At 31.3% G+C, this 25,323-nt stretch overlaps 2 protein-coding genes across 14 annotated transcripts in view; both read right to left on the reverse strand.

The window, feature by feature from the left end:
* Positions 1-2,812: 2,812 nt before the first annotated feature.
* On the reverse strand, positions 2,813-3,762 carry LOC110617015. Its single transcript, XM_021759592.2, has one exon. It carries the CDS (start codon positions 3,667-3,669, stop codon positions 2,815-2,817), a length of 855 nt encoding a protein of 284 aa, XP_021615284.1. The 5' UTR covers positions 3,670-3,762; the 3' UTR covers positions 2,813-2,814.
* A 6,265-nt stretch (positions 3,763-10,027) lies between these two features.
* Positions 10,028-25,323, reverse strand: part of LOC110617578 (serine/threonine-protein kinase ATM) — a 52,967-nt gene continuing 37,671 nt past the window's right edge. For 8 of the 13 annotated variants that reach the window (XM_043957557.1, XM_043957550.1, XM_043957556.1 and 5 more), the window contains exons 52-79: positions 24,872-24,938; positions 24,722-24,796; positions 24,190-24,303; positions 22,435-22,599; positions 22,263-22,361; positions 21,235-21,386; positions 20,934-21,135; positions 20,819-20,866; positions 20,642-20,725; positions 19,347-19,430; positions 18,591-18,671; positions 18,365-18,454; positions 18,221-18,283; positions 17,800-17,940; positions 17,641-17,697; positions 17,429-17,488; positions 17,133-17,227; positions 16,914-17,022; positions 16,637-16,726; positions 16,001-16,080; positions 15,828-15,906; positions 15,003-15,049; positions 14,819-14,918; positions 13,852-13,983; positions 13,630-13,764; positions 13,482-13,547; positions 10,748-10,891; positions 10,028-10,407 (exon numbers count right to left, since the gene is read on the reverse strand). In XM_043957557.1, coding sequence (XP_043813492.1) covers positions 10,330-10,407; positions 10,748-10,891; positions 13,482-13,547; positions 13,630-13,764; positions 13,852-13,983; positions 14,819-14,918; positions 15,003-15,049; positions 15,828-15,906; positions 16,001-16,080; positions 16,637-16,726; positions 16,914-17,022; positions 17,133-17,227; positions 17,429-17,488; positions 17,641-17,697; positions 17,800-17,940; positions 18,221-18,283; positions 18,365-18,454; positions 18,591-18,671; positions 19,347-19,430; positions 20,642-20,725; positions 20,819-20,866; positions 20,934-21,135; positions 21,235-21,386; positions 22,263-22,361; positions 22,435-22,599; positions 24,190-24,303; positions 24,722-24,796; positions 24,872-24,938 — 2,737 coding nt within the window. In that variant the 3' untranslated portion in view covers positions 10,028-10,329. Of the gene's footprint in view, positions 10,408-10,747; positions 10,892-12,731; positions 12,833-13,481; positions 13,548-13,629; positions 13,765-13,851; positions 13,984-14,818; positions 14,919-15,002; positions 15,050-15,827; positions 15,907-16,000; positions 16,081-16,636; positions 16,727-16,913; positions 17,023-17,132; positions 17,228-17,428; positions 17,489-17,640; positions 17,698-17,799; positions 17,941-18,220; positions 18,284-18,364; positions 18,455-18,590; positions 18,672-19,346; positions 19,431-20,641; positions 20,726-20,818; positions 20,867-20,933; positions 21,136-21,234; positions 21,387-22,262; positions 22,362-22,434; positions 22,600-24,189; positions 24,304-24,721; positions 24,797-24,871; positions 24,939-25,323 lie in introns of those variants that run through there. The other 5 variants (XM_043957558.1, XR_006351027.1, XR_006351029.1 and 2 more) reach the window with 5 other exon arrangements.

The raw sequence follows: 25,323 nt of genomic DNA on the forward strand, positions 1-25,323 counted from the left end.
CAACTCAATTTATCATGTAGTACTATAATTTTAAAGAATACTTATTATAATAATTAATATTAATTATTTGTGATTATACATTAATTTTATGGAATCTTATTATAATAATTATATACAAAAAATTTTTATAATTTAATTTTAAAAAATATTAATTATAATAATTAATCTTAATTATTTGTAATTCTCAATACTATAATTTTCAAGTATTTATAATAGTTTAAATTTTATAACTTTATAGTTATTTTTATTTTTTAATAATATATGAACTTGTTCATAAATTTATTTAACGAATTGGTTCACCAATTTATTTAAATAATATTACTCACGAGCCTATTTAACGAGCCTGCTCGTGAGCCTTCTCAACGAGCCAGCTCGCGAGCCTAAAAACGAGCCAGCTCACGAGCATTAACGAGCCGAATACTATGGAGTTCAAGCTCAGCTCGTTTAAGTGACGAGCCTCAAAATTGAGATCGAGCTTGGCTCGTTTAAAAAACGAGCCGAACTCGGTCGAGTTTTTATCGAGTCGAGTCTCGAGTAGCTCACGAATAGTTTGGCTCATTTACAGCCCTACCAATCAATTAATTAATTATTAAATGGCATCATAAAATGTAATTTTTAGCTTAAGAAAGCAAAACTTAGCATTATACTTTTTTTTTTAATAATTTGCTCATTTAAACTCATTAGTATTGATATTTAGATTATAATATTGGAGAATTTCTATTTATGGAGAAAATAGAATGTGTATGGTGAGAGAGGAGGGAAAGAAAGAGCAAGCGGAAAAGTGGGGATGGGATGTGGAAGTCATGGTGGAGAGGCCCTATGCGCTAATTTGGTTGAGTGCTCAACAAACACATGGAGGAGGTGCCTACAAGCTAGAGCCTTTGCCCTTCTATGCTCCCAAAAGCAGTGAAAGAAAGCATGTGGACTACCCCATGCCCAGAAACCCACCACCCTTCATGTTTTTAAATTTAGGAATCATTTGCTAAATACAAAACTAAAAATAAACAAAAAGAAGAGCACAATATTCCAGGAAAGGAAATGGGTGGGAGCTGTCAAATTTTTCTATTTACCTAAACAGGGATTCAGTTAGAGTTTAGAAGTTAGAACACTGTGATCCAACTTTTACTTTTTAGTGGGGAAAGCCATTCGCTTTCAACTTCAACAGCTACCACTAGCCTCATAAAACAAAAAAAAGGGAAAGATTGAGACGGAGAAATTCTGCAGGTTAACTTTACACAGTTCCCTAGGTTTTGGTGGAAAGCTTTTACAGTGGGATTGGTACGACAAAAAGACTTAGACCCAAACTTTACTTCCTAGCTATTTCTATTTCTTTAATAGACTGATGCCCATTTTACGCGGAGACCAAAAGAATTTGCAAGGAAAGAAAAAAAAAAACTCTTACAAATAATATTAAAATTGTCTTTGTCAACTTGTTATGTGGTCATGCAATGATTCAATTGAGAATAGGTTTATACAAGGGTAACGCTCAGTTTATGGGTTTTCTCTATCAATGTGAACATTGACTTCTAGTTACCCACATCACAAAAATTAAAGCAATTTTCTTCTTTTTTTTCTTTTAATGGCTAAATTCTTATTCATTTGTTAATTGATGTACTAACTTGAAAGTTTCTAATTTTATACTTGCAAGAGTCTTTACAAGTTGGATGTATACTTGATTAACCTTTGGAAGACGTCAAATAATCCAATACAAAAATAAGGATTTTCTTTTGGGGCATAATTTGAGAGTCTCTCTCATGACTTTTCTAAAATTTTATAATTTTAAATACAATATTTCAATTTGTTTAATCTAAACATATATTACTCGAGTGATAGATAAATTTATCCTCAATTTTGTATTAAAAAAATATATAATTGAAATTAATTTCAAATGATTTTCTGAAGAAACAGATTCGTATAAACACAAAACTAAAACTATCTCTGCCTACCAATAAAAAAATAATCAATGGAGACTTAGAACTCAAGTGTCAAAAGTAGAGCAAAAATGGCGGTTGGATTAGGCAAAATCTAACTGTCTCAGGTATTAGATAATGTTTTACCTAAATAATAAATAACGATTGATTCTCTTTAGACTTTGTATACAAAGTAAAGTAATTAGGTATCACATCTATATCTCGTGAGACTTACACAATTTCTCACAAAAGTAATAAATAATTTTGTTATATTGTTTAATATAATTTTTTATAGAAATTTTATTTATGCAGCTTGGATTTTTATCTCCTAAAAATGTATTAAAAGTTTGACAGATATTGAACTATAAAATTATTTTTTTAATTCATTTATGAATATTTATCACCCTCTAAATAATTATTAAATCATAGTAGCACTTTATTGTAGTATAATAATAAATTTAAATGTTTTATTCATTTATTTTCATTTTGGACCGCAGAGCAAAAGTTATCTCCATTGAAAAGGAAAATTATCTCAATATTTCTTTTTTTAAAAAAAAAAAGAATAAAACTTGAAGATTAAGCAAAAATGTAATCAGTATTTTAATTTTGTTTTTTTTTTCCAAAAAATAAACTTGGAATAAAAGAATTCAAATTTTTTTACTTTAAAAAAAAATTTATTATGTATGAAAATAAAATTATAAATAATTTTAAAAAAATTATTTGAATTTTTTTTCAAAATCATTCCTAAACGAAGAATATAAGATTCATTTATGCATGAAAAATTTTTTCTTTTTGAAATGAATTTATGCATGAAAAATAAAAGCAATAATCATATTGATGAAAAAAACTGCTCACAAAAATAAAAATAAAAATAAAAATAAAAATAAAAATAAAAATCCACCTTTCAAAATGGATTAAGATTCTTGTTCAACCCATGAACATTAGAGAAAAACCCAACCAAGTCCTGCCTGTACGGCAAGAAAGACCGCCGTTTATCCTCTTCCTTAAGGGCTCTGCTCTTCGCGTAATGCTCCTTAACCTTGTCTTTGTCTTTGTTCTCTTTACCTTCATCTCCCATTACTCTTTCGCTGCTCTTCTTCGCCGGCGTCAAGAACACGAAGTTGTCTTTTCCATCGCTGTTACTCCGGTAAAGCAAGTCCCGGAACTTCCATCTCTTCGAAGACCCAGTGGAATTGCTCTTCTTGCACCTTTCCAGGGATTCCTTCCCCTTCTTTGGAGTCCATACGCAGTAAGTCCCAGCAGGCACGTTTTCCAGGTCGTCGGCCTCCGAGGAGGAGCATGAAGTCGTTTCTAGGTCTTCTCTGAACAGTTTCTTCAATTGTAGTCTGATAGGTTTGGTGGTGTCGGTTTGGTTGGAGGCAGCGGATAATGATTTGGATAATTCTTCTCCATCCATGAGCAACGCGGTGTTGAATAAAGGATAGATTGGCCTTATCTTTCCGTTATAGAAGATCTCATCAGCTGCAACAGGCGATGCGTCTGGCTCTGTAGACAGAATGGCAAACTCGAACTCTTCCTCGTCGTCATCTCCTAGTTTCTCGTGGTCCTCACTTTCTTGTATCGATGGTGGGAAATGTTGCTTTGTTTCCAAAGAGTAAAAGTGAGAGTCGTCTTCAGATTCGGAATCGTTGGAGAATTCTTGGACGACTCTGGCAGCAGTCTGAGAAAGCTTCCCAGAAGAATAAGAGTTGAAGCTGGGGGAGCTTGGAGAGATGGTGACGAGCGAGCTTGCCTGCATTTGCAATGGCTGTACAAAGATTTCTATTGTATGTTTTGAGAGGGAAAGTGTGGCCTAAAGGGTTTGGCTCAAGATTAAAATAAAAAACCACAACCAGTGCTGGGGATATATATATATATCTATATATATGATAGACAGAGAGGCTCATCAAGTGGTCCATGAACGTGAACAGTGGAATCATCCTGCAGTATCAATAGTAATTTACTTAAAAATAATTCATTGATATTTTTATATTTAATTCTTATTTTTTAAAAATAACTATTTATTTCTTAATAAAAAATAATAATAAATTCATTCATTCGTTATTATTCCTACTTTAAAAATATAATTAAATTACTATACCTATATATATATATAATTTAAATTTAATTACTAAAATGGATAAAAATTATTATAATTGAAATATGTATAATTCTTTCAAATAAATCTTAATTATATGTTTTTACGGCGTAAATTAGTTTATTAATGTTTTTAACTATAAAAAATAAATAAATTTTATTAATTTACGCTCATGTTTTTAGGTAAGTTTTAATATCTTGTGACAAAGATTGCCTTCAATTTCACGCAACGAGAACTCAACGCAAGCTCATACGTGGAAGAGCAAGAGTGTTCACACGTAGCTTTTATTTACTTTACTGGGTAATTGTAATTTGTAAGCAATTGAGGGTGAATTTTAAAATAGTATAAATTTTGATGGGTAATATACATCTGAGGTAGGAAACTAAAACCCTGCTCCATAGGGAAGGAAGATGGATTACTTTTATATTTATAGGGACATGAATCATCTGAAATTGGCAGGGAAGTGAGGGGACCCACCATAATATGAATTAATTTTAACATTACTTGAAAATAGCAAGCCCACCTAATCACATTTAGTGCTTGATTAATCAGTTTTTGTCACTCATTTCAAATCTATAACTTAATCAATGCATGCATAGGTCACTAATTTAAAATTTTTGCATGGGTTGGAATTAATTATTAGTTTGAAGATGGACATTGCCTATTTGAGGGGAAATATTTATTTAGAATTCATTTACTATATATTAATATAAAATATATATAAATAGATTTTTTCATAAAAAATATACAAAAATTATTTTAATATGTTTTAATTTTTGATAAACTGGGTTTATTAATTTAAAAATTAAATCAAATTAAAATAACTAAATTTAATTTAATTAATTTTATTTATTTAAACTGAATATGCTCACCTCTAATCTGGATTAGAATACGAAGGATGAGAAAGAACGTGTTAGAAATTAATGGGGGGTTTTGGTGAATTGAGTGATGGTGATGTTGTCGATGGGGTATCGGTGTTGGGGAAAAGAAGGAGGGGCTGGTGGCTGCCTGCCGCTAGTATGGACGATATGCGTCGCACTCTGCCCGTTGATTGTTTACACGTGTAAGCATTCACTGCCTCCAACGTGTCCCCGCCTCAGCTTGCAGATCCGCCTTCTTTTCCCTCCAGCCTTGTCTTGTCTGTGCCATGTTTAGTATTGTTGCTTTTACAAAAAATTCTATTTTAAGGAGTAAATTATTTTATATATTTGAATTAATCTATTAATATATCTTTTGACTTTATTAAATTAAACATCTGTATTTATTTTTTTATTAATTATCTTTAAAATAATTAAAATATTTCCTTAAATTATGTCAAATTAAGGCTTCCGTCTTTTGAATTTTGAAAATTGTTTATTTTTATTAAACTTAAAAAATAATTTATTTCGCATATAAAATTAAAATATAATAAAATACAACAAATACAAATATAAATTTAAAAGATGTTATTATTGATAAGTACCAAACATCAAAAAAATGAAAAAATATCAAACATCAAAAAAAATGAAAACACCTAAAGTTAAAAATGATTATTTTAATTTTTTGACTTACTTATTTTTAAAAAAGACTTTTTAAAAAAATATTATTTAATTATTATAATTTAAAAAAATTAATCAATTACTCGATTTTACAAATATATTAAAATATTTTTAAAAATTTTATTAATATAAATAAAAACCAAAAATATTATATTAAAAAGAAATAATTAAATACATAAAGGTCTCTCCATTTACCAAACTCTCACGATGATTAGTATTTTATACAAGTAAGAAGTCTTGTAATTAAATTTTAATAAAGTGCAGGTTGCCCAACTTTTGAATACAAATGCAACCAAACCAATTTGACCGTTTATTCCTAGCTCAAGCTGCTTTTTCAGTATTACGTGCATTTTAGCCAAGCACAAAACTAAAGGCCAAAAATTGAGCTGATTCTAGAGGAGGGTGACATCTCTGCAAGGTGGGATATTCAAATTAATGTTAATGATGAAACAGATGTTGATTGAAAATTAATATTGTTATCAAAAATATAATATTAAAATTTTGCAATTTAGGAAAAATCAATGGCATGATTAACGGCTGACCTTACAATTAAGCGAGGTAGCTTTGAAGGATGTGATGAAATATATAGAAGTGGTTGGGTTTAAGTTTTAACGTTCACATTGAAATGAATGATAAATTAGTTTTTATGGTTATATGTATGTGTGATAGAAAAACATAAGTAGTTGTAGGATAAACGATTAAATTTAATTCTTATAAAGTTTTTACTTTAAATAGAGGAATAATGATTGCATTAGATAACTCTTTGGAATTATCACTCTCCATTTCTGATTTTTTCAAGCAAAGCAAAAAAGAAAGAAAAGAGCATTATTAATAATTGATGTCATAATTTTACAAAACGCGTAATCATAGTATTAAATTCAGATTAATAATAATTAATCTCTGCTCAAATAATAGAATTGATATGATTATATTTGTGAATTAGTTTTGATGACTGATTGGTGAAATCACAATCCTTGCATAACAATAATAATTTGGCTGAATACATAATTATATCTTTATACCAATTCAGATTAATTTATTGAATTTTTGAATTTAAATTATAGTATGTTCTAAAAATCATAATAATATAATATAAATTAATCATATCATTGATAATTTATTGAAGAAAAAAAATTGATCACATATATTGTAATAATTAAATTATTTCTAATTTCTTTTTATAAATCATAAATAATATACTTAATTAATTTATACTTAGTTATTATGGTTTAAATATTTAAAAATAATATAAAATAACATAAAAGTATAAATATATATGTAGACATAATAATTTCGTAATTTGTGAATGGTAAGTTGGCATCATAATGCAAATATGGATTGTAATGTTGAGGAATTGAACTCCTTTCATTTGGAGTCACAAATCAATGCATGATTAGGTTGAAGCTGTCTGTGATAATAGCATGCTGTGGACCATCTCAGGGAACATATTACAAACGCTACCTATGCACTATGTATAGCTCCAGACAAAGTCTTTGGAATTAGAAACATAACCTCTTCTTTCAAAGATATTTTACAAGATATTTTAGACCAACATTTTTCATTCATTCATTCAATTCCCAGTCCCCCATTGAGTGTTTAGTATTATTTCTTCTCCACTTTTCCGTTTGGAAGTAGAGAAAATTATTTTACGTCAGAGGAAAATTGATATGGGATTAGTATTATTTTTAAAATATTAAAATTTCAAATTCAATAATTTGAATTAAAGACCAATTAAACAACTGGGTAAAACTGAAAATTGCTTATGGAGCTGGACCTGGACCAAGTTTTATGAGATTGACTTCACCAGTTGCAGCTCTACATCAACAGTCCCAATTTCCACTGTCAGTCCAATTTAAAGTGAAGGAGAGAGCCAGGGAATATGAAGCCCAAATCTGTGGCCCAATGACGTCGCTATGAAATGCTATTTCTGTTGTTTGGACTTCTTTACAATCAACAGAATAAACAAAAGAGAGAGTCCACCATAATGCAATTTTAGAAGTTCATAATCAATTGTTTTTATTGAAATACAAGCATTTGGAAATGGTGATATTAAAAACAGAAAGAACGATGAAAAAGAAATTGATGGAATGCAGCAAGAAGCAATTCCACCAGGGTTGCACCATCATTCACATAACATTTTCAGATTGCACAACAATACAGTGATCTGATTATTCTGCAAATTCTCCGCTATGCGATAACCAAGAAAGGCCTGTCTGCTTCCATGCGGATTATGTTGTAGTTTGTCGGTTATTGTTCCAGTACAACATGCAAAGATGAATGATGCTTCATCCATGCAAAACGGAGTCATCCATATTGTCCCCCGTCTCATTATGATTTACATGATTCCCGCCGCCTACTTGAGGTGTTGCTTGCTTAGCTCTGCTGGATCCTTCAACTTCCTGGAGAAAAATAACATGCATTAAGAATGATAAGGCAAAATTTTGAATTTAGGAATTAATTAATGTAGTACCTTGGCTTGATACGATGTAATTAAACTAACCAACAACTTGTCCCCTACTAATTGCCTCACTCGCCGTATTAGTTCTTGCCTTGGAATTCTCTTTTCCTGGAAGGCAGAAGTTAAAGTTATGAGAACATACATCACTTGCAAAATTCCCCCAATGCTTCTATCCAAAAACAAATAAATGCAACTTACTCTTTCAGCTTTATGGTACTTGGCAACAGTAGTAGGATGCAATAACTTGGACAGTGCAGCAAGAGCCGGAACTAATGCTTCTATTAGATTTTAAAATTAATATTTTTATTAGATGGATTACTCTTACTATTATTTTAGCTGGAGAATTTATAAAGTATAATCACCTCTTTGTTTATAATAATATTTCTCTTTAATAAAATTTTATTAATACAATAATAATTTTATTTAAAAAAAAATACAACATTAACTTTCTCAGCTATTAAAATAATACACATATTTTGTAATTTGAAAAAAGAAAAATCAGATTTTAGATTTTAATTTTTTCTAAAACCGATGTATTACCGCCATAAAAAAAATATATATGTGTTATTGGAGATCCACTGACTGTGCATCAGAGACGTAGCAGACACAGAAATTTTGATTAGATTCATTTAAAAAAAAAATTAAATAAAACGTTTACATAAATAGACTATTTTATAATTAAATAAAATCTCAAACTATTTCTTAACTTAACCTTGATTTTTCCAAGTTTAAATTAATTTTCACGTCTAAAATTATACTAAACAAATAAACATTTTAAATCAATACATTATTTTATTAATTAAAAAATATTAAAAACAATATTATAATTTATCTTTAATTTTTTCTGAATTCAAGTTAATTTCTATGTAATTAAATGAAAATTTCTTATTTTACCGTATCCATTTAAAATATTGACTATAAATATAAATAACAAGTATTTGGCTTTTTTTAATATACCTTTTAAAAAATTACATATTCTTAACAGTAAAATAAAAATAATATTTGAATTTTATACCAAATTAAAAATAAAAAAGTTTTAAGTGTTTAATGGAAATTTATAGCTCTGCTACTTTGCAAATGTGCACAATTTCAAGATGAAAAATCACATTGATTATTTAGTTAGATTTTTCTTGAAGAAAATTAAAAGCTCAAAATACCTCATTTATCTAAAGAGAAATAGATTGAATCCTATTTTATTGGGAGATTATTAAACCTATCAATAATTAGTGAAATTTTCACTTGTATATTCAATCTTAGTAACCGAATTAAATGGTTCTTAATTAACAAAAAAACAAAGTTAAACTTTTTACGATCTATAAATATCTTATTAATTTAGGTAACCTTTTATTGTTTATCTACATTTTGTCTTTAGTTTTTCTAAGAAATTAAAATTTACTTTTATTTTAAAATTCAATGAATAAAATATTATTTAAAGTAAATTCTTTGAAATTAAACGTATAATATTTTGTGATGCAAGTGTTCTAAATTAAAAAGTTGCAATTTGTGTTTAAAATAAAACAAAATATTAAACTTAATTGCAAGTTTTGTTAAAAATTAGAGATTTAATATAATGTACATTTTTAAGACTTCCTATTTTTATTTTCAAAATTTCACGGGTGGCGCTTATTTTTCAAAATTTTGGAGAAATTCTATTTTTTCTAAAATTTTAGGAGGAACTCATAGATCCAAATCTTTCAAAAAAAAAAAAAAAAAAATTATTTATTACACTCATAAATTTAATCTAATAAATTTTAAAAAGTCTTCCCCGCTCTCATTCCTAAAACACTTTTTTTTTTTTAAATTAAAAAGTTCAGAGCTCCACAAGTCCTAAAACCTACCTATGGAACATAACCTAGTTTGTCAAATATCATTTTTCAACATTATCCAATGGCGTAAAATTTAAAAACTCAAATGATCTTCAGAATTTTCGTTTTCTTTCCCAAAAAAAAAAGCACACCCTTTGAATTGATATAGGCAGAGTGGACGTCGAGGGTGAATCCAAAAAATTTTAATCACAAGTAGAGAAATAAACAAGACTAAAAATAATAAAGCTCATTAAAATAATTTCCATCCATTTAACAGATATTTTAAAGCCCTTCATTATTTTTCAATGAACCATTTGGACTTCTGTACGAGTGACTTTATGATAATTTTTTTTAAAAATTCATGTATAAGACCTGTTATTGGTTAGGTTGAACCCCCGTTAATCGTGAGAACTTCCCTTTTTCTATATGCTTGGTGACCTCTAGAGAATGTTACTATACAGCAAGTAATTGCACACAACACAGTCTCAGATTGTATAAACAATTGAAAGACCTCTCACATTTACATCCAAGCTCCCCATCCGGGAAACATTTGACACAGGCGCTCCGGATCAATAGCATCTTGTATCAGCTGTTGAACCTGCAAACCAAAACCAATTACAAGCATTTCATGATCACCTTAAATAAGGGTTTTGGTCCCTCCCCACATAGTGCAGTTTTATTCTCCAACTTAAATAAATGGTCTTTGGATCACCATATGGCTTCAAGTTGCAGGAGATAATTGTAACTATGTAACTTTTCTTTTCCTCTAGGTTTTTAAGTATGATGTTAATCTCGGTTCTAAAATATTGGTTTCTTACTAGCTAAACATTAGAAAAACCAACCCATAATTATATGCAACCCGAACCAAACTCCTACAGAGTTGGGGAGTGATTCCAAACTTATCCACCCATACGGAAAAGAGAACATGTCAACGTTACCTGTCCATTTATACTTCTCAATTCACCTTCTTCATATCCATCTAGTTTTTGCTTGACACGCATCAATGCACGTGCAGCATCTTTATTCCCTTCATATTGATCTTGTGAATCTTCCAAACATGTCTCCAGATCATCATCCAGATCCTGATCAGCGGTAAATGGACAATGGGAAAAAATGGTATTAAGTGAGCACTCATAAGATTCAATGTAAAGTGGGTATATGCTTGTTCATGTTTAAGTCCAGCGTGTAGGAGTGTGCTAGACTTGAAGTTATGTGACTATTTTTCAAGCTTCACCTATAAATTTAAAATTTTAAGTTAAAGGTAGTTTCTTAACAAAACCTTATGTCCATTTATCATTTTTCATAAACTTTTTAAGTAAATTCAATTTATTGTAAAATTAAGGCTCCTTTTATTTGACAAAAAATATTGCCTAACGTTTGTGGTAGGTCAATATAAAATATTTTCTTAGTTAAAATGACTATTTTTCAAGCTTCACCTATAAATTTAAACTTTTAAGTTAAAGGTAGTTTCTTAACAAAATCTTATGTCCAAAAATTTACCCTTTTTCATACAACTTTTTAAGTAAATTCAATTTATTGTCAAATTAAGTCTTATTTTATGAAAAAATGTTTTCTATATTTTCCAAGGCGTATGATACTAAAAAAAATTGATCAATATTCTTAGTTAAAATGAAAATTTAAGTAATTTTTAAGAAAAATAACTTCTCCCTTTAAAATAAAAAATTAGTTTCTAAACATTAAAAATTTTATTAATATTATTATATATAAGTTTATTAATATCTTTTACTTTTTAAATTATAATGAAACAATAGAGAATAAGTTATTTTAATAGAAAATATATTTTATATATATATATGTCATTTTTCGTAAACAATTGGAGTCTAAAATACAATATTACTTGAAACTAGGTAAAAAAAAAGACACTAAAAAATTATTTTTTCCTTAAAAAAAAACCCGACATCATGGTAGATTATACATCTATATGTAGCGAAAACCAAATATTTTAAATTTCATCTTCAGTTTAAATTGCAATAAATTCAAATCGATTTGGAAAAGACAATGGAAACCCTTAGTACAGCAGGACGGCAATTTGGCTAGTGTAACATGAAAAGAAAAGGGAGAAAATTACTATTTGATCTCCGTATTATAGGGAAACTCATTACTTAGTCTCTCAATTTTGAAAAACACATTTCTGATGTTTTAAAAAGTCTACTACTTAACCCTTCCATTAAACTTTAGTCATTAAGTATTGTGAAAAAATTTAAAATGTCCTCGATATAGAGAAATTAATTAGTTAATTTTATAAAATTAACCGATCAACTAATGAATTTTTCTGAACCTCAATACCTAAATACTAAATACTTAAAAGCTAAAAACTAATGAAATGACTAATTAGTAGATTTTAAAAAATCTACTAGACGTTTTAATCTATTTTTCAAAATTGAAAGATCAAATAATGAATTTACCTATAATATAGGGATTAAATAGTAAATTTTACATAAAATCCCAAAGTGAAGATAACAATGATGCTGCCCCCACCAAGAGTTAAATCCAATGTTTTTAAACCCAGCCCAATCAATGAACCGGTGAGAGTAGAAGGTTAAGTATTTAAGGTTCAACCGTGGTCGAACCAATATATTATTAAATAAATATAATAAAATTAATATAATGGTTTTATTATAATTAATACTTTTATATATTTTTATAAATAACTATTAAAATGGATTTAATTAAATTTAATAATTTTAAATAATAATATAACTGCATCTAATAAGAAAAACTTAAAATTGAAATTTTATAATAACAAATGAAAAATAAATATAATTATATTAAAATTATATAAAATAATACATAATAAATTAATGTATGTTTTAATCTCTAAGAGATAATAAAATAAAATAACTTAATAATTTAACTTATTTAATGAAATAAATTATTATTAATAGTATTTTTTTAAATTACAAAGGAACTTAGAAATAAGTAGAGCAGCATTATTGCAAAATATCGAAGGTGTTCAGATGGTAAGTTGCTTGTAGCTTCATCCTTAGTGTCAGGGTTGAAACCTTGGTGGCAACAAATAATCAGATTCTTTTGAGCTTTTGATTGGTGAATGCAGTCCAATTTAAAAAATCGAAATCAAACCGTCCAGGTTTCCAATCCTATCAACATTCCCGGTTCTCTCCGGTTTTTACCGATTTCCTTGAAAGAGGGTTTATTACTTAAACCAAACTGGACCATGATCCAGTTTCCATTCTCTCCGATTTTTACCAATTTCCTTGAAGAGAGGTTTTATTACTTAAACCGAACCGAACCATGAATCGGTTAAACCGGTCCAAACAGCCGGTCCAGTTTTGACAACCATGGTTGTTAAACCGTTACTCAAAAGACAATTAATACATATGAGTACAGGTGCTAGTTTCATCTACTTCTGGTATGGCACAATTCACAGAGCAGTTATCTGCTCTAGCCAACTAGGACCCAAGCTGACAAACAAATGTTTTTTTGTATAAACGCTTGCATTTTCATTATGTAGATTTTGTTTCAACAAAAAATTATTTCACATACACTCGTTCATATAATGTTTCTTTTGTTTCAACAACTTTATAGGAGAAAATTCCAAGCATGTCCTAGAAAATATTGTTTTTAATATATCTCATGACTCAAAGTGTAGATGCTTAAGCTTAGAGGAAAAGGATTTAATGCAGATAATACCTTTTGGCGCTGCAAGGCTTTCAGAGGTGATAAAGCCCACTTGTACAAGGGGTCATGAATAAACACCTGCAGTATACCCACCGGTTAGCACGACATATAAAGGGGAATACGATTTAGTTTCAAATGTTATTCAGGACAGAGATTATACTTCAACAATGGTCAGCAGAGCTTCTTTATTTGTTCGCATAACAGCAAGAGTTTCTTCACAACATCTTCTGAATACCCCCTCTACTCCAGCAACACCCATGCCATCGATTATGTCTCTTGTTAGTCTGAATGGAACCTGCCATGGTCCAAAAAAGTTGTCAAGAGATTATCAATAAAGTAGACGATCTGAAAAGTTTAGAAAAATGCAAGGACCAATACAAACCCGCTCTGGGGTCTTAAGCATCAAGCCTTGTTCAAAAGCAACACCAAGATCTATGTGAACAACTTCTGCAGTTGTTTGATCAATCAAGATATTCATGGCATGTCTGTCTCCAAGGCCAACAATATATCCAACCTGAAAGGTAAACAAAAATTTAAAAACCACTGCAATATTGCAGCATTGAGGCCTTGATTTACTTCAGTAAGAAGAGATGCAACTAAAACCATTTTTGTAATATTATGAGGCGACTCCATTTAAAAAAATAGTCATGATGAGCTATTCAGTGAACTATTCCATCTCTTGAAGCTCAAAAAACTTGTAAAGTGGAGTATTTGATAACCTTATGACAACACATTTTTAGTGTAGTAGCATCAAGTTACCTTGCTGAAAAATAAAAGAAAAAGATTGTCCTGGATAGAGAAGAATACTGATAGAATCAACCTAGCTTGGCCATCGGCCTGGTCCCAAAGCCACTAAGGGTCTATTATAGAAAGGAGGAGAAGAATGCAGAAGGGCTACCAAATGGAATAGAAGAATCTGGGAAAGGCCAGCTGGAGAAAATGATAGAGGAGTTTATGCAGTTAGAGGAATTTATGCGTAGCAATCAGTGAGGAACAATAGTAGCTGCATCTTTTATGACAATATGCTATTATAGTAGGCATAAGAGAATTGTTCTGTTAATTTGGCAAGTATTGCCAGGCTAGCTTGAACTAGACAGGAGAATTGCTCCTGGGACTATTTTCTGTTACTGTGTAAAAACAAGCGTGTTCTGAATCAATAGATTTCTCTGTTTTTCCTCTTTATCTTTACGTATTATGCTTCTCACTCTACCAAATACACACAGAGAGAGAGAGAGAGAGAGAGAGAGAGAGAGAGAGAGAGAGAGAGAGAGAGAGAGAGAGCAATAATGACTGTATGTTCAAAAGATAAGACATAATGAATTATGTAATAGAAGAAATAGAATGATAACCATTGAACTTGCAGCGACGCTACGTGTGTATGCAAGTCTCTTCTCAAACCAGTCAGCTGGTTGCAAAAATCTTTCCAGAAAAAAGTGATGCATGACAGGTCTGCATGATCTTAATTAAGTTAAATAGTTTGAAGTGGTGAGCTTAAACATTTAAAACTAGGCAGTCTATCAAATAAGGCCAAACCTGAAGTTCTCGCAGATCTCTTGGAATGCTTTACGCTTGTCTTTTTCCTATTACATGGTTAACATAGATAAATAAGAATGTTTGTCAAGGTTTTGCAAGAAAATGAACGTTTGTAACGCAGCAAAAGTATCAAGGCCAGTACTGGCACTTGCTCGATAACCCAAACCCAACACCCAGACCTAAAGCTTTTAGAGCTCCTGATCTAACTTTTTTGAAAAGAAACAAGGTTGACAGTCTTTAATTGACAAGTAGCATGTTATGGATAATGGATACCATTATCCATAACATAGCAACCCTTCAAAAGATCAGTAAACAATATGAAATTTGGGCAACTCATCATGACATTATGACAAAGGACTCCAAATTTAATTTGATGTTCTTTCCTACTCAGATTGTAGCCTTACTTGAGGGAGAAGGGCCATGTTTAATTTTACTTGAAAAATAATTCAAAATGATGCTTAATCTTCAAGTGCAGAGTGTGTTTATTTTTGATCCATTGGTTGAGGGATGCCTCACGTCACTTTTATCTGATGAAACTAATGGCTGACAAAACCCTTATAATTAAACATTAGCAAAACATTAGCGTTTCAATTACAATAATTTAAAATTAGTTGAGATAACTCTAAAATATTGAATACTAGGGTTTTCTTAACCTTGTTACGCCTTTTTACAAGAAAATGTAGCATTCTAATTTCCCTTTTTCTTTTTATGCTCATTAATTACATAATATCCTCAAATATATACCTGGAACAACGCATAAAATTCATGAGAGATTGGAGATATTTTATATTATCCTGAAAAATCACATCAGAGAATGATACTTACATTTGACATGTGCTCTCTGCATTTAGGAAATGACCAGTCTCCAATTCCATAACGGCCATGGGCACCGCCATTTCTCGTGCTGCAAATTAACAGAGAGGAGACAATAACATTACTTGACCATCTTGTAACACCGGCTATCAAGCTGTAAGCTTAAATCAATATGTTAAACTAACCTTCCTATGAGATATTCCCCAAGAGGAAGAGTGCCATTAACCCACTCAAGAACACCGGCACTTGGAGTAAAAGGAATTACCTATTTCATTAACAATGTAGTTGTACAATTGCCAAGAACAGACTTGAATTGATATAATTAATCACAACACTATGAACGCATAGTACAAGAGAGAACCAATAACAAATAATAGCTACCATTATGACAGTCCATCAGCTAAAAGCAACAAAATACAAAGTGAAATCTGAAAAAGCCTAAAGAATAATATTCATCCAACAAACTGTATCATCAAATGTCTCTACAGGTAACAAAGAAGTCAAGCAGTATCGCCCCTGTTGATGGACAAAGCATGACAATAATATAAAGTAAAAAAGGAAAGAGAAGTAACATACAAATTACTGCAGCAAAGCAGCACAATTCATTTAGAGGAATGATGGAGACAGATTAAGAGGTCCTTAGCCAGGCGAGTCCCATATGGGCAAAAATAAATGTTTCAAAAGGAAGGAATGCAGTTATATTATTTTATTTTTATTTTTTTCCCCTTTTAAAGAAGTGAATATGACTTGAGGTTTACATCATAAGCACCCATTATTTTCAATGATAACAAATATTACATCAAAATTATACAAAAAGATACCTTGTACGTACGTACACCTAATCTTCTCTTCCAAGTATCTCTATTGTTCTTTAAAAAGGTGTTAACCAGACCAAAAAATTGTTCCATAACCTGCAAGATATTTGTGAGTCACAATAACAATGCAAATGACATGTAATACAAGCTCATATTGTCTAAGAAGAAGCATCAATTCCATGGTACCAAGGTAGGTTAACTTTACTAAAACTCTCTCCTAACATATGCAAAGATGGAAATTTTTTTTAAAAAAAAAAAACCGAGGATAATGTTAGATTCTTACGGCATCTTGTCGAAGGTCATCATTTCCAGATTTTGCTAGCTGTCGATATCTTTTACCATCAGAACCAAGGCATTCAACCACTTTTGGGGCATTAATTCCATTCATTATCCTGCAAATTCATGAACATGTTACAAATAGGAATGAAATATATCCCCTGCTGTAGTTGAAATACTTAACAATAAGGCAATATGAAGGTGCTTTTAAATCATGAGGACGCACATAATGGAATCCGCTAAGCCTTTGAAGTATGGGAAGGAACCATCATGATAGGTACAACTGCGATCAACTGGAAAACTAGATGTTACTACAGGTACCTGAAGACCAGATGCAAATCAGGGACAAGAATAATGGAACTTTGATGAGAAAATATTTGTAGTATACATGCTCTTCATCCAACCAAGAACAAGAGAAACATGCAGCTTATTAATATGAATATCATGTTTCCCAGCACGAGTTTAACTTTCAAGAGAGGCGCACAAATCAGATCATGGTCCGTTCCATGGTGATGCACTTACAAGTTCTAGCTGTCGAACACTGCGGATTTCTCTTGGTAGTGCCACCCTTTTGTTGGTATCCTGCAAGACATGTAGATTAAGTGTCGTTTGACATCAACTTTTCTCCCTCCATCTTTTTTTTTTATCCCCTTCTAACGACATGTTAGAATGCAATCATAGAACACTGAAAGAAGGACTAAATAGACTTTCAACTTCACAATGACTTAACAAACCTCTCTCCTTGTTTCAAGCTCCGCAAGCTTGATATAGATCTCAACCATTCGTCTCATCTACATGGATAACAAATGTAGACCATGTATTCATAAAATAAACTTGATATAAGAATAAACTTTTGAAAGAGTGCCAAATGAAAAGATCAACGTTGAAAGTACTTGTCCAATAACAGGGCCATGATATGATGATAACTCATCTAGAAGAGCTCTTGCTGAAATTATTTTATCTGTATCCACCACAAATGAGTTTCTACTTCGCTGTTTGTCCTTGATGCGATCACCATTCGCCAGAGCTAGAAGCTGGCAACAAAAGGGACAGGTAAAATGGGCAATGAAAAGAACTGAAAACTACAGCAAATGAGGTTCAACTAAAATTTGTTCAGATCAAAACCAAGTTCACTTAACCCATGTTCTGCTACAATAATGAAAAGATTTCAGGTTTCTAGTCTCTATTTCATTTGATAGTTGTAAGTTTATACAAAATTAACTTTAAAATTCTTTAATTAAAACAGAAGGAAAATTCATGCTGAACAATTTATTCTTGCGAAAGTAGCCCTGTCAGAAATTCATATTTATATACCTGAAAAATTGTATGGTATGGATGATCCACAGCCATTTTCTTCACAAGAGAAATCAAAGCAAACTGCACAATCCAAAGTACAGATTAGGGCTCAATTTTATTAGCAGAGGAGAAAAGAGTTCAAAGACCAACACCATTGAAAACCTGAAAATTGTGAGGTCCCACCCCATCCTTTGAGCTCCCCATTCTTGAAGCAATTTGATAAACTAATGGGACAAATTTATATGACTGGACCTACAAACATATTTGAAACGGGGTAAAAGACTTGTGTAAAAAATAAAATATAACAGATACATATGTTAATAGACATTTTTTTTAGAATGTGATTCAAAGATCACAGACGCAAACTGGAGCTACTATTTGGTGTTACCTCATTAATAGTGTTAAGCATATTATTGATGATATTTTGTGTAGAAGAGAGACTGAACCACAGGGAAACAAGTCGAAACACCTGAAAACATATAAATTAGTCAAAAGGTAATTCAATCCCGTGAATGATACCAGCATATCTTATCTGATGAGGAAAGAGATGCACATACAATACAGCGTTCAAGCTCCCCTACCAACATGATTCTCATGATTAATTTGAAATGGAAATGAAATAAGACAATTCTAGCTAGGAGAATATATATCTACATTTATAAGTATTGCTATTTAGAACTGGCCTTTTATATCATGCCTTCAATCCTATATCCTTGATATAAAGAATTTCTAATTAATCCCTAGAGTTATACTCTATAATTATGCTCCACTAATTAGGAAAGCAAAAATATAATTAGTCAATTTTCCACAATATTCCCCCTTGACTTAGAGCATAGAATCTCATCAATTCCAACAATGTCTAAAGAGTGGCAGTTGATGTATTTTTTCGTATTTCTACTAATTTTTCACTTATGTCTAAAGAGTGGTTTCCATATTAGAGTACTTTATTGTCTTATGCACATTATATTACTTTTATTAGTAGAGTTATATTATGTATAAAGAGTGGTTGCAATGTATTGTACTCTTTCCATGACTTATTTTCACTAGATAATCCATACTCAAGCACTCGGTCACTAATTTATACACTAACGCACAACATCTTTGTTTCTTTAGTTTAATTGAGGAATGGGATAATAATACATACCACTCGTACATCATATTTGTCACCTAAGATCAGGCAGTGCTTGTATCCCTCCAATGCTAGGCTGAGAAAATTGTCCCTGTCAATCTGAGAGGTTGAAGAAAGATTACAAAATTTCACTTGAATACATTATACATAATGCATTATATGCTTTAGTTAAATGATAAACAAAAGTTGAATATGTGAAACTCATAGAAGTAAATTTATCAGCAGCAACAGAGCTTCGATAACATGTGCAGGGGACCAAACTAAAAGTCATGTATGATAACATATTATATCTTATTATTAAAATTATCATCTAAAAATATTTTTTTCACAAAACTTTGTCCAATGAAATTAAATAAGTTCAAATAGAAGACAAGTACACAGATTTAATCTAGTGCAATTAACTTTCAAGTTTAAATTATTTACTTATTTGTATACTTACAAATTATAAGCAAAAACTAATTGAAAATAAATAGGATCTAAACATAATACAACTAAGTAATTTTTTTTAATACAATTTTAATGTCATTATTCACACTCCAATTTTCTTACAAGCATTCCACTCTATTCTTTTTGTTTGATTACCTATATTTTCTTTCTTAATCAACTATAATACAATTCGGATAATATTTCATCAATTAGATGGAATGCATATAAGAATTTTGAAATGTGAATAAACACATCCATAGTTTCATTAAACAAAAATAAGATTAATTTATCTTCTCATTAAAAATGTATGCAATAAAACAATTTGGGTGAGGGAGGCAAGGAATAAATTTTTATAATTTCTAAATCATAGTACTAATATATTAAAAAAGTTTTGCTGAGGCCATGGCCACCCCTTGCCCTTAGGACGCTTCACCACCATCCATCAATGAAGTAACTCACAGAAACTCTACGTGCAATTTAACAAAAAAAAAAGGAAAAAAAAAACCATGATTCTAGTATACTACCCTCTCCAATTTCAATTGTTAATGATGCATGCAAGAATGGTGTTTTTATATGGATCAACAATTTTAATCTATAGTCACGATAAATAGATTTTAAGATTATGAGTTAGGCTTTACTTACTCCCAAAAGCTAACTCAAGGCTGAAGAACAGCCGAAGTGACACATTAATTTAACACATTCCTAGCTCGAAACACTTATGGGATGCTAATATTAGTGGAGTGCTCAAGTCTTTATAAGGAGCATATCACTCCTCTTCCAAACCATTATGGGAATTATCAATAGTGTTTTCAGAGTAGGCCAACCAAAGATAGTCTCCCTTTATACCTAGCAGTTCCTGAAAATGTAGAGAAAAGTATAGTAACCTGAAGTTTTTCAGCCTCTTCCTTGTCCATTGTAAGTTGTTTTTGTAACTCTTGTATTTTCACTGAATAGTCAGTCTTGTCTCCCTAAAATTAATATAATTAAAGTTATATTGCAATGATAAAGCAAATTCAACAAGGACTAATAGACTAATAGTTGAATATGAGACCAAAATTTACCTTTGATGAACTCTTTAGCCTCCTTACAAGGGCCTCCAACTCCAGTGTCTGCAAAATCAGCATGCTTATGAAACTGTAAAGATTAAATCTCTCTCCTTCTCTCTCAATCTGATACCTTGTGTTTCCTTAAACGCATTGCTGCTTGCCATTCACTAGAAGTTAGTCTTTCCTCATAGGATCTAAATAGAGCATCTGCATAGTGCGCAAGATTAAAATGAGTTTGGCTTTGTCTTTCTATGGACTTTTTGTGAGCAGTTTTCTGATCCTCAGCCAAGGAAACTGCAGGTTTTAGATACTTCTCTAAGATAGTCCTTGAGCTGCACACATGCAACATTACACGAGAAAAATTAGCACCCATAATAAACAGAGATGGCAACTAGGAGTAATTTGCTCAACTTAAAGATACAAGTTACAACTTGCTGGATCTAGTTTCTGCCAGCCACTTCCCAACTAAGCGATACACATCTGAAGCTCCTTCATTTGAGTGACAATTTTGTGATATATATTTTGCAAGGCTAATAGCCATCTCATTCTGACCTTCGGCACGTAATAACTTTGCTTCTTCAAGCTGCCATTAATAAATCGTTAATCTTGACATAATATCACAGTAAACTATGAAGCCCACATGTAGCATTTGAGGTATAAAAACCTGACCAAATGATCCATCTACAAAAACAAGCCATGTAACTGAAAAAGACTAGATATGGACTGGCCTAATAAAACCCGTTGGAGAAAATTCTAGCAAAGTTATCATGGGAGGGAAAAGTGAAATTGCTATATATGATTACAGTGATTTGAAAGATACAGAGAATAGCTTATAGGAAAAAAAAAGTTCTAAGAAAAGCTCAATATTTTACTTGTACAAAGCCATTTTGCTTAAAAAGGAAAATAATAGTGGTACACTGAAAGTGCAATGTTTGGTTGAAAGGACAAAATCCACAACATACTTCTAGGCTTTCATATTAACTCTCAGAAAAATTGAAAAGCTTAAGAATTTCAACAGAAATATTAGAGAATTGATTAAATGAGTAAAATTACAAACTGCCCATATAGGCACTAGGCATCAGTGGTAATTCTTTGATGGCATCAGAGTAAGAGGTCCTGAGTTCAATTTCACTTCCCTTAACTATAACTAAAAGTTTTCCGTATTAGGTTTTCATCAACACAACTACTGAGCCAAACATCATGTGGTTTGTGAAAATTTGTTAAACGAATATAGTTACATTACATGTAAGCTGTTTATGGATTGCACAAGAATCATGATTTCAATTGAACAAACAATGTTGTTATTATAGCAGCAGAAGATTTTAAACAAAAAACTCCACATTTCCTTCAAATATACATATAAAAAAGAAGAAAAGATACCATCTAAGCAAAAACTTGGTGGCAAAGAATCATGTTTGTATTTTCCTAAAATGACTGCAAAAGAGAGGAAATTTTTTACCTTTCCAAGCCAATACAAAGACAAATGCTGTTCCCCAGTACCAACAGAAAGAAACTTAAACTCATGCAAAGCTGCAGCAGCTTGAGAAAACCTAGAACCCTGTCAATCACAGAACAAGAATTCAGAATGGCAGTAGGCCAATGTTTCATCGCGTGGAGAACTTTTATCTTACCTTACGAAGAACAGATGCAGATTGCAAAAGATGTTTCATGGAACACTCATTACAGCTCAGGATTTGTAGTAAAACTCGCCTGAATGCTATGAATGGTTCTAGCAAATTCATATGCAGTTGAGTTCGTTCCAAAATGTCGTTCCAATCCTTATTCAACCACGATAACTAAATACAAATTTCAAAACTTGATCAGACAGCCAGAATTACCTCTATTACTCCCCGCCGAAATAATTGTCAAGTACATCAAAATGAAATGCAAAAATGAAACTTCTCTAGGAAAGATGTCAAAACAAATTATTCCCCAATAAGAAGGACACTGCTACTGTAGAATGAAATGTAAGTTGAAGTAAACCATTATTTGAGGATAAGAATTTGTCGCCACAAGAAAATATTTTAAATAAGTTTCCTTGAACATTATCCTGCAATTGTGAACCCTTAATGTCAGACAGCAAGTAGGTCAATGAACTTCCAAAAACAAATGTCAAAGGCATCAGCAAATGCAGGTAAACTAACAGCAAATGGAAAATAATAATAAACATACATGGAAAATTTAGAACAAAATAAGATGAGAATAATATAAGTTGAAAACGCATCCAAGTGCATGGTGCAGGTCCAAAACAGTAAATAGCATCCATAAAACAGCAATTTCAATGTTGTACTACTCATAATGGCCAGTGAAATGAAAAAGCATTCCATTCCAAGAGAGAAGATTTCTAGTGTTCAAAATGAGCAGAAAAAATCTGGTGCAGAAAAAGTTAATACTTTGAATTTCTTAAGCTTCAGATTTCAAACTCAAGGTCCCATCGGCGTCACTTACGGTTAGGGTTATCAATAAAATCCTAAAAGAAAAGCTACATTGGAGATTCTAGACTCAATTTAAGTAACATAAATTAAGCACACTCATATTAAAGTCAAAGTTCCAAAATACCTTTAAAAAATTTAAGGAAAAATACACTTAACTATCCTGTGGTTTTGCACTTCTAGCACTCGCCACTCAGATCCTAAGGAATTGTTCATTGCAAATCAGGATGTGGTTTTGCAACCATAGTATTTTGATGACTAAAACCTAATGATGTTAAAATGATGACATGTCAAATATATTTTTTTTCTTAGTCAGCAAAATGACATTTAAAATTATGGTATTTGAAGATTTTGAATATCTAAACTAGATTACTGCCATGGCCATACATCTGTTATGACTTCTGGACTGGGATTGCGTCACGGGTCTGTTAACCATGTAACCAAGTTCTAAGGCCGCATCCTTTGCCTTACCACAATTCCTGCCTCGATCAATGATTACAGATGTGAGCTCACGAGGGAGCTAACCTTGAACTTGGTAGAGAGAGAGTTCAAACCTCTTTTTGGATCAAATAATTCTGCTTCTTTTATTTCATAATTTGGTTCCCCTTATATATAAGTGGGTACAAGCAACAATAAAGGCAGTTCTACCAGAGATTAAAGTCCTACCATAAGAGAATGATTTAAGCAAAACTGGAAACAAATAAAAATGAAATATCAGCTGCCAAATCAAATCCCTCTAATTCTGCCATTGATCAATCAGTTCTCCCCCTGATTCTTGCACCGATTGCAGGATTTGCCAATAAAGGCAGTCCACAACAGCATCTATACAAACATGCTATTTTCATAAAAATTTGAAGACATCAATATCTTCATTTTATTGATAAATCTTGTATGAAAATTGCTAGAGAACTGCATCATTGCAAGACAAGATCCATGCTGCTCATTAGAAAATACCTGCTCCATGGTGGGAAATACAGGTTCTGGAAGGTTTTTTTGCTTCTTAGCTGTCATTTCATGTGTAGAGGCTGTCCATCGTATATTCCATGCCATCCCAAGATGATAAAGAATCTGCGCAAGCGTATGAACTAAAAACATTCATTTTCCATGCAAGAAAATGAACTTCATTAGCATTTAGTTTCACCAAATTAAACTACAAGCATAGAAGTTAGTAACAACCAATTAAATTCCTCCCTTTTCCCCTTTCCCCTCCTTTCTTCACAGAAAGGTTGAGCTTCCAAATACTAACAGCTACTTAGATTGACTAGATTCTAGGTCCTCACAGGGGACAGAATAGCAGAATTGATCCAAACAAGAGCATGATTGGAATCAATCTAAAACTCAAAACTTTATATTAGTAGGAATAATGGCTACCTTGAAGAAGAAAGGGATAAAATAATAGAGTATTTCAACTACAATCCAAAAGTTCAGACTCACTGCATACATCAGTTATTATCGCTTGAGAAGCAATGCACGAACATGATATTACCTGAAGTTTAATAATTGTTGAATAGATGTATTCAGTGCTCTCTTCACTTGAACAAGAGACAGACCACACAAGCTCCTGATATAACTAATTCATCAGGGATCCTGTTAAAAGCAGAAGCCTATTCATGCAATAAATATGAAAAGAATTTACCTGCTTTGAATCTTTCAGTTTTCTGTTAATTTCATCAAAATCTCCCTCTTTCAATGCCCTCAAACAACTGATATTCCAAAAGAATAAGACAAGAAGAGATAAGATATGTGCCAAAATAAACCTAAGTTCATGCTAAAGCAAATGAATATAGGATCAGCTCTTAAAAGTGTAAGCGCCCACACATATATTTTAATACATATATTAATGGGTAACACATGCAGTAACCATAATAACAATACGATTATGGTGTGAAAATTGAAATGTAATGCCATCCAACAACCAAGCCACTTAGTAGTATGCTGTATTCAACTCCAATATCAGATTGGAAAACTGGTACTAGCATTTTGGTGTTCTTTTCCAGAAAAAGAGACATTATCTATTGCTTCGCTCATATTTTCATTTTCCTCTCACATTCTGAGTGTTGGCATCAGTTAAGAACTTCCTTCATCTTT

The sequence above is a fragment of the Manihot esculenta genome, chromosome 6 (genome assembly GCF_001659605.2).
Source record: "Manihot esculenta cultivar AM560-2 chromosome 6, M.esculenta_v8, whole genome shotgun sequence".
Lineage (NCBI taxonomy): Eukaryota > Viridiplantae > Streptophyta > Magnoliopsida > Malpighiales > Euphorbiaceae > Manihot > Manihot esculenta.